Source organism: Alligator sinensis, unplaced genomic scaffold (assembly GCF_000455745.1).
Source record: "Alligator sinensis unplaced genomic scaffold, ASM45574v1 scaffold147_1, whole genome shotgun sequence".
NCBI lineage: Eukaryota > Metazoa > Chordata > Crocodylia > Alligatoridae > Alligator > Alligator sinensis.
The window spans coordinates 2,383,058-2,392,886 of NW_005841847.1; the positions used below are offsets into that span (position 1 = coordinate 2,383,058).

The 9,829-nt window shown below is 41.6% G+C and overlaps 1 protein-coding gene across 11 annotated transcripts in view; it reads right to left on the minus strand.

The window, feature by feature from the left end:
- PRICKLE1 (prickle planar cell polarity protein 1) overlaps positions 1–9,829 on the minus strand; it is a 92,480-nt gene that overhangs the window by 8,924 nt on the left and 73,727 nt on the right. For 8 of the 11 annotated variants that reach the window (XM_025208311.1, XM_025208328.1, XM_025208316.1 and 5 more), the window contains one exon: positions 1,929–2,116. In XM_025208311.1, the coding sequence (XP_025064096.1) occupies positions 1,929–2,060 (132 nt within the window). In that variant the 5' untranslated portion in view covers positions 2,061–2,116. Of the gene's footprint in view, positions 1–1,737; positions 1,806–1,928; positions 2,117–6,775; positions 7,694–9,829 lie in introns of those variants that run through there. The other 3 variants (XM_025208289.1, XM_025208307.1, XM_025208337.1) reach the window with 3 other exon arrangements.

A 9,829-nucleotide genomic window follows, 5' to 3' on the forward strand; every position in this document is an offset into this window, starting at 1 on the left:
GGAATTGCGGTTTTTTTTTTTTTTTTTTTTAAAGAGCCAGGATGCTAGGGCTGGGCAGGGCAGCCACACACATGGCTGGGAGAGTGGACAGGGGTCAGGGGAGCAGTGGGGGGACCAGTGGGGATCCCCCCATGGTCCCCTTCCCCCTCCTCCAGTCCCCCCCTCTCTCCGCCCCCTACTTACTGGCACAGAGTCCAGGTCCAGCTCCCTGCGGCAGTGAGCAGGGACTGCCTGAATCTCCAAAGCTCTCCGAATATTTTCTGAATCGATTCAGAGAGCTTTGAATCGATCCAGACCTTTTACTGGTCTCCCGATTCGATTCAGAGATTCGGCCGCCGAATCGGACTGAATCTCCTCCAAATTGAATCAGCACCCGAAGCGTCGCACAGCCCTAATGGATATGCACAGAGCAAGGGTACCAATTAGAAAGGAATAAAGTCATTTAAATACAAAAGATAGAGAAAGGGGAAGGAAAGGATAGGGGTAGAGGGCAATGCTGATGGGAGGCAAAAGTGATTTGAAGAGCTCAAGAGGGATGAACAAAACAGTTCACCCATTATAAAAGTTTTAAATGTTAGGCCAAGTAATGGAACAAGAATCCAGAGTGTGTTTAGTTCACTCTTCAACCCACCTTCCTGTCTCTCAGCAGTTACTCTCAGGTGCCACCCTACCTCGCATTTTGAATAGCAAAAAGTAGTTCTTTTGCCCCTGCATGAAGATGGATTATATTAGCTGCCAGCTGAACAGAGTTGTTCCACACCAGCATATAGCACTGAATTACTGCTGAGTAAATTGATGCCAACTACAAGGGACCTAATAGGCCTCCAATAGGTAGGTTAACTGCCATATTTACTCAAACCCATGGGACCTGAGACTGAGGGGAGATGCCCAAGAGGTGGGGTCAACAGGCAACAGAGGTCCAGAGGCAGGGGTCAAACCCCACTTCCACATGCCTACCTCCTGCTCTCCCCCTTGACCTGCCACAGTTTCGCACTGCAGTGCTGGGGGACAAATTTAAGATGACCCTCCAATTAGATTCTGTATGTGGAAAATTGAAACAAAATTTTAAATTTTCTATGTATAAAATCTAATGATGTGGGGGGGGGAGTGGCAGTCTTAAATTACGGATTGTTTTGGATTCAGGTGAACGTTTAACAAATATTAAACAAATGCTTCATGAATCCTCTAATCCTGTTTCTCTGGTACTTTGGTATCATGCTTTAAAGTGACATCATCAGAATTTATTTATCACCCTATTTTTAAATATTTGTTTGAAGTAGCAACTTCCTCCTGTGGCCGTCTGTCAGTTCTGTTTCAGAATCATTGTACTGTTCCCTTCCATTGTACTCTTAAAATATAATACAGTCTTGCCCTCCAAACCTTCAAAACCTCAACTTAAGAAGGAATACTAGAGTGATGTCTTTGCACAAGTGGTAAACGTATGGCTGTTTAAGAAGTCTTGAAATATATTAATATGACCATTTCTGTCACAACAATAATTTAGTTACCTATGCTGTAATTCATGTAGCTAACATCCAGTACATCAATACCAAATGTCTTGTTATTCAGCAGAAATTATCAGCTGTTTCTGCAATTAATACAATGCTACAAGATTTTAATGGTTTCTTTCTTTGCAATATTTAACAAAATTGCCTTATTCAAAGAAATGAGTTGAGTTTCCTGTTTCTTTAGACCTCGGGCAGCCCATATATTCATAGAAAAATCTTCACTACAAACCATTTTTACAGAATGTAGGCAACTCTTTCCTGTAACCAAAGAGTCTTAGCTTCCCTTAAGATAGGTCACTAGAAGCAAAACACAAAGGAGGAAAAAAAGCTTTCTTAAGTTCTATAAATATTATGAAACTGCACAAGATTTTCAGACAGCCCATAACACATGAAATTATGGCCATAAGTATCACCTCCTACCTGTTCTGGTCTAAGGCCTGGTGGAACCCAAGCATATTCTTCTAAGGCACAGCCAGAATCATCATCAGATGTTGAGCTTCGTTGACACCCAAAAGTAAGATTGTTTACTTTTGAGTCCATCTCCAAAGGCATAATGTAGTGCAAAGAGAAGAGTTGGATATCTAGTTGCAGTTCATGCAGCAATGGTTCTAAAAAAGATTAGAAAAGTATGTTAACAAAATTGAACAGGAAAAGCCTGCTGACTATCTCCACATATGGAAGTGATGTTATGATAAATGAAGAGATTTGGATCTATCACACTATACATTATGCACTGTATGCTGTGAGCTGTTTGAATGTCCCTCCCCCTCCAAAACACCCCCAACCTAGCATGTTTAGCAACAAGAAATATATGCTTCCGTATTTTGCACACACAGTTGTTGGTTTATTTTATATTTACATACCTAAGTAATAAAGAATTGCAATACATTAAGCAGACATTAAACACAAAAAAATGCTGCGAGTTCCTTATGAAGTCACTAGCAATTTGAGAGATGAGCAATCACAGGACAGAGTGCTTGCCCAGAATATAAACATTTCCAGAAAAAGACTAACTGTACAAGCTTGGTTTGTAACCTAGTAGACAACAAAGCAAGTGACAGAAGTCTAACTCGGTGACACCCAAGGGGTGCACCACGGCACATTAATGTGCTGCAAGAGCTATGGAAGTGTGCCATGAAAAATAATACTTTTTTTTTGTATTTAAAACATACAGCATTATATTTCCAAGCCAGAATTTGTAAGACTATTCACTCCACACAACATTCGTAAATTGACATCACTCCACAAAGCAATCGTGGTGAAGACGTGGTGCAGTTTATACGTGTCTGCAGGCACTTCAGCATGGTAGGAAAAAAGAAAGTTGTGTGGGGTCTCTGTTGAGTGGAGAGAGTGGTGCCTTTGTTGTAAGCTGGTACAGTCAAGTGCTTCTGAATTAATTCAAGATAATTCCTCATCTCTACAAGATAAAATTAGCCAGTCCTTGCAATTGCTCCCAGTGAGTCTATGTGACTGGGTGTGCAATGCATTTGTTATGGAACCACCTGAAAACACTTCCCAATTGTCATAGGAGAAAAAGAGCAGCTGGCTAAGATTCAGACTGCAACCCAGACTGAAATTTGTTGAGCTACCACTGGACAAAATCTGGATAATTATTGCCAAAGAATACCCAGCAATTGGGAGCAAGGCAATAAACATGCTGTTATTATTTTCAACAACATACTTGTGTGAGCTCAGATACTCATCAGTAACAAACATCAAAAACAAGAAACAAGAACAGCCTTTGTTAGTTGACGAGATGCAGTGTGTTTGTCAATGATTTGCCCTCAATTCGATTTTCTTTGTACTCAGCATCAAGCTCATATTTTGCACTGATATTGATGTTGTTAAATTAGAAACTAATTTATCCTTATAAAAATAAAGAAGTATATTATGTTGATATTCAGTCTTTGTGCTATATTTTGAAAACGGGCGCGTGTGTGTATTCTTTCACAACTGACCTACGGATAGATCCAACTCTACTAATGCTAGTAGTGGGTATAGACCAGCCATAAAATATTTTGCCACATTGCTCAGAGTAGGTCTAAACAACACAGCAGTATAAATATTTGTTTAAGTAATACTACATTTGTCTCACCATTGCAGATATCAGTGGAATTAAACCAGCGCTAAACCACTGAAGGAAGAACAGCTAAATTATCAAATTAGACAAGGACGGCCTTAAGCATAACATCCAACATATCCATAATATTATACTGTTGTTGTTCCAGCATGATCTTTCTCATCATAAACCCATTCCTTAGAACTAGGTGTTGTAGGTGTGTTTGTGTGAATGGCCTCCAAGTTAAAAGAACAGCAATACACACCTTTCTACATGTTATGTACACCTTCTTAAAATATACATTTATATCAAACCATTTCTTTCCAAGACCCCCAAAAAGATTAATTACTTATCTTACTTTACTACTACTACATTACTGAAAGTTTACTTTAAAATTTTTGTTTGGGAATTAAGTTCACATCTGGCTTGAAGATTTACACACTAATTTTAGCCCACTGCTAGCTAAAACAACTGTTTAAACTTTGAAAAATACTTTTTTATTAAAAATGCCAACAGACTATTATTACAGTGCATAGTTACACTGTAATAAAGACTACTAACATCATAAAATAGTATTTCAAGTAAAACAAGCAGATTTGGCTGGCCAAGCCACCACCATAAGAAGTGCTTATTTTCACAAATCATGTCAGGTATTTTAAGACAGATCCTTAAATTTTACTCCAGTTGAAGTGATAAAATTAGCAAACATGGTTAAATTACAGCTAAATTAAATTAGTTGTTGTTTTTTTTTAAAGGTAAGTGAAAGAAAGCCCTAAATTGGCCTTTTTGTGTTTCAAAGTAGCGTGTGTGCCAGAAGTCGAATATATCCCAAACAACCAATAAATTTGACTTTACTTCACCCTTAACAAAAGTAAAGATGACCTCATTTCCTTTTCTCCTGTTCAGTTTGACCTTTAAAACAAATCATTTTAACACAGGTGCAAGTCATTTATGTTGGAAGTTTAAAAAAATAATCTTTTTAAATATTAGGTCCTGTCACCTATGAAAGCTCGTGTCTTTTTGAACCAGTTAGTCTCAAAGGTGTCACCCTGCTGTGCTTTCTTCCATTCTTTAGGGAATGGCATGATCTCTTTCAGTCAGGCTTATTAATTTAGCGTACATTGTTTATTGTCTCATATTACTATTCCTGGACCACGTGATAATGATCATCTATTGAACAAGTGACTTAAAAGTATGATCATTAGATAGAACTCATTAAACTCCATTTAGATTTCTAAAATTCACAGATAAGCATCTCAGCATATACCTTTAGTCCCCTAAAATATTTTTTGAAAGCAGATACTAAGAAGATAACACACTTCAATTCCAAGGTACTTGTTTTCTCAGCATGTTGGTAGAAATAAAATCACCCACTAGCATCAGAGCAAAAAATCTCAATTTTAGACTCAAGACTTTTTTCTTATTCCCATAAAACAGCAGAATTGTAAAAGCCCATTGGGAGCTTACCAGTAACAGAGCTCAGGCAGGCACTAGCCACAGTCATAATAGTTCTATGATCCTAGCATTGAGGCTTAATATCTTGATCCCTACCATGAATTCAGGATGCATCCAAATAATTCTGAGCTGCTGGATGCATGCATCATATTTACTAATCTCCCGTAAAAGATCAAGTTACTTTGGAAGACAAATCAGGCATCAAATGTGCTGCTTTAGAATGCCCTTGTTTGGAACAAGATAGATTTAAAAAAAAGGAGGAGAGAGAGATGCTAATTATGTGAAACAACCTGAAATTCTCCTCATTTTGCTGCCTTATATACCTCAAGTATTTACAAACTCTTTTCTTTCAAACCTGAATTCAGCTATGACCCATAAAAAAGGAGTCACAAACTTTGGTAATGTTTTATTAAGCAATTAGTGTTGGACAGCAGTATGGAAGAGTAAACTCTTAAACTGTAATTTAACTTCCTTGGCTCTCCAGGTACATTTTAACACCACTTTCAGTGGTGGGCTGTTGACAGCCCTCGTCCCTCTGCATTACCTGTGGAAGGTTAGGGTGCTTTGGTATTGGTTCCCATAAATAAAATAGAATGCGCACATGCACGCGGGCCCCCATAAGAAGAAAAATTGTAAGTATTTCTGCTGTTGAGCATTGTTTTTTTCATCCCTCCAAACAATGTGGTACTGCAAAGTTTCCCACATCTACTCTGCAGTGGTGAAGTTCAGCAACAAGCATATCTACCTTTTAAACCAATTCAATTGTTTCAATAATATAGCACTAGGGAAGAGCAACTCAACATTGGTGGCTCTTATACAATAACCAGATCCTTGGGGGCTCTGTACATAGCTACTCTGGCATGTAATCAATGTTCTGAAATTGATAAGCAGTTTTCTAAAACTGTAACAGATAGTGGTTTGTGGCAATTGCCAAGATCTGCTTAGTGCCCACTACTAATTCCTCTAGAAGGAGAAATGTCCTATTGGTATGGAAAACCTCAATACCTTTTCTTTTGGGCCATCCATGCATATCATCTTGAAATATGAATTAACCAGGAAGGAGAGAATGCCAGATAACCACAAACAAAATTCATATTTCAAGTACAACTATTTTTATCAAGCTCAAGCCAGCGGAACTGTTCCTGGTGGTGGCTCTAGGCTGTTTTTACCCACGCTTTGTGGACAAGACAATCCTATTCAGAAGAAACGAATTGCCTCCAGAAGGAAGGGAGTTTCTAGCAAGGCTGTTACAAATAAAGTGGAATTCTACTGCGTTAAATTGCTCCAATACCCTGAGTAAGAGTCCAGTATTATGTTATGCATACTGTTGATACTTCAGCACAGAATTTCTAATATTAGTCACCAGTCTGCCCCACACCCACCACTGGGGGGGGCAGGTGGGATCTCCATGGAGACTGGCATGCTTGGCCTGGTGGATGTGATGGAGCTGCAGGAAACTACAGCCCTTGGTAACTTATGATTTTCAAGTGTGCCAAGGATATGTAAATGTACCATTTACATCTAAAGGGAGGTTAAGACTCTGGGGCAGTTATAAATTGGAGAGGCTAAAAGAAGAGAGCCCTATAATCATAGATAGGTAGGGTTGGAAGTTACCTCAGCAGATCATCTAGTCATTTGGTCCAACTCTCCTGCCCAAGGCAGGATTATTCCTTTCTAAACCATCCCTATTCTTAACAAATTTTGGGAACAACCTTCACACCAGGCATAATGCCTAAAAAAAAACCATACACACCTTATCTTGCAACTGGTAAAACAGCAGGATGATGAAGGTACTACCAATGTCTTGCCACTGAGAGGAAAGCAAGTAGGTCAGGGTGGGCAAAATACAGCCCATGCACTGGATCCAGTCCACCAAAGAATTTTATCCGGCGCGGTCCCTCAGCTCCTCTTGCACCAAGTGTAGCAGACAGTCCAGGCCATGGCTCATGTGCTGGTCCTATTACCTCCAGGTGTGCAGCAGGGCTAGGGCAGCTTGATAATGAATGCTTCCTGGCAGCCTCAGCTCCTGGCTGCTGCTGCTGCCACCCGTGTCATCACTGCCACCAGACCTGGCCCCTACTGCCTGGGTACCCTAACATTTCCACCCCACACCCTCCAGCAGGGGCACCAGAAGGAATGGGAGCCCTGTCCTGCCCAGCCCCGTAGTCCTGGCCCCACTCCCCCATCCCACTCCAAACCATGCTCTTCACTTGGCTGTGGCCCCATCCTATCTGCCCAGCCAAGCGTGCCTTGCCTGCAGAGGTCCCAAACTAGTCTCCATGGAGACCCCACCCGCCCGCTCCATCCAGCACCCCTGGACCCTCTAGTAATCTACCGCTTTGAAAGTTTTGGTGAGCTGTTGTGGGCAGGAGAGGGTGGAGGGAGGTGGGTGCTGGCCAGGCCTGCAACAACTCACCAAAACTCCCTAAGTGGCCCCTCCAGCCAAAATAACAATCTACTTCAGGGGTGGGCAATTAAGCCACTTGAAGTCCAGCTCCATTTAACTTCTTTGCACTAGAATTTTTTAAAACAGGACTGTAGAACTCGTATCAAAGCAGCATTCTTCAGGCCCGGCACATCTAAAGGACACATGCAGGAATCCTTCCATAAAGGTAGGAAGCAAGGTGAAACTGGGAACAGCTGGGGGGCGGGGGGTTCAAATGGTAATTTCCTAAACAAAATCAAATCAAAAGATTTTATAATGATTATTAAAGGCAATAGAATCACTGCAACCCACAAATCTCAAAGTACTATTTAAAAACTACTAGGTGCATTGGACTGAATGATTAAATTTCAGGTACCCCAAACCGAACTGCAATTGCTCAAAGGATATCAGCATTTAAAAAAATAATAATTTGTGTAGACACTATATATAGACCCGAAATCAATTGCTTGTTGGTAGCAACATACAAACAACACACAAGCCAAGCTACGCGGGGAGTATTGTACAGCTTCGGCATGTAACTATTGTTGGTTTCCGAAAGCATCCATATTTGCAAATGCTATTTTAGCTAGTATCTGTTCAGAAATTTCTACTTTTCCCACCCATGTGTGTGCACCATCTTGAACTTTAAATCTACAACATAGGGATAAAAAGGTTTTGCAGTTATAGCCATTCTTTAAAGTAATGTGCTTTGAAATAGTTATATCCTGCAAAGAACCCAGCAGCATATAAAAAGCAGCTGAAAAAAAATATTTGTTTTGGTGGGGGAAGAAGAAACTGGCTACATGACATCTACAGAATAAAGCAAGTGTGTTTTAAGATCTACATGACTGATTCTGAAGTGTCAGCTCTGCTCAAGTACTACCTGCTAATAAAGCTTTACACTCTACAAAAAGAAATTTTACCAGTGGCTTGACAATTAACCATGTAATTGGATTAAAAAGCTGAACTTGATTTAAGTTAAACATATTATAGTTAAAATCTATTGTCCTCTGTGGTCACTAAATATGAACTAAGAGAGTCCATGTCCCTAATTACAGATCCAGTTACATACAAATATTGTCCTATACGAAGGCTATAAAGCTATTATACACTTTTAGGATCTACTGAAAAATTAATCCTTGCAGTAAGATTTCCAGCCCGTTGAATATATTCTCATTGGTCACCTCTGACCAGACAGTAGAGATCATGTTTGCCAGCCCTGTTAGACAAACATTTCCTCACCCATCCCCTGCTGTTTAACTCTGGCCTGCAGGGCAAACTGTTTAACAACCTTTTTTGTTAAACTGCTTGTTAACAAGGCTGAAGGAAACAGGAGATGCATATCACACCTCCCTCCACTCCCAGTGCAGCAAGGGACCAAAGCCTGAAGAGCAGGGAATGGCCATTTCAACTCAGATAATGATTCAGTCTCAAGAGAAAGGAGCACCCCTGGGCTACACAGGCTACCTTCTTTAGCTACTAAAGGAATCAGAACTCGTGGCAGAGGTGATATCTTTTATTAGACCAACTAAACATTTGCAAAAAAAGGTCAATTTGCAAGCTCTCAGGCACACCTTCCAGAGGCATAGGAGAATGCAATAAATTGCAATATATATATATATATATATAGTTGGTCTAATAAAAGATATCACCTCTGCCACGAGTTTTGATTCCTTTTGCCCATAGATCAACAGGCTACAAACTGGACCCCTGAAACATTCTTACTAAATAACTTGATCAGGTCCCCCCTGCAACTATGTAGCCACCCGCATCATAGCTGTATTTCCTCCTACCCCTCCAACCAACTACTTGTACTTGCTCTTAGCCCACAAGAGGCCGAGAGAGAAGCAATGCGCTACCAGCCGCGCGCAGATCACCAAAACCCTCTGGCTTGACTGCTGCCACCGAGAGCCACGCGCCAGATGTGGCCGCCTGGCCAAGATCCAGATCCAGATCCAAATGCGCGAAACGGGCGCTCAGCGCCAGCACCCCACTCCAGCTCTTAGCCCACATTTCCCTCACTAGGCCCCTTGCTCCCAGCCAAGCTTTGGCCCAGGGCAACCGACTGGCCTGCGTGCAGCGGGTCAGACGCAGGCTCACGAACCACTTGTGTATGGGCCGTCTGGACCGGGGGCTCCCTCTGCTTTGGGAAGACCGGCATGCCTGGGGAGCACCTGGGCGGGCTGTACTACTCAAAACCAGATGCAAAAGGCTTAAAAGACAGGCTCAAACAAGGCACCGGCAGATGCAAACCGGCCCCACTACCCTGCGCCTCCTCCTTGGCAAACAACCCGACTAGCGCCCGGCAGGTCCCTCGCCCCCAGCCCGGCGCCGCGCGGGCCGTCCGCCGGGCTCACCTGGGAAAGAAAGCAGCTCCCCCCG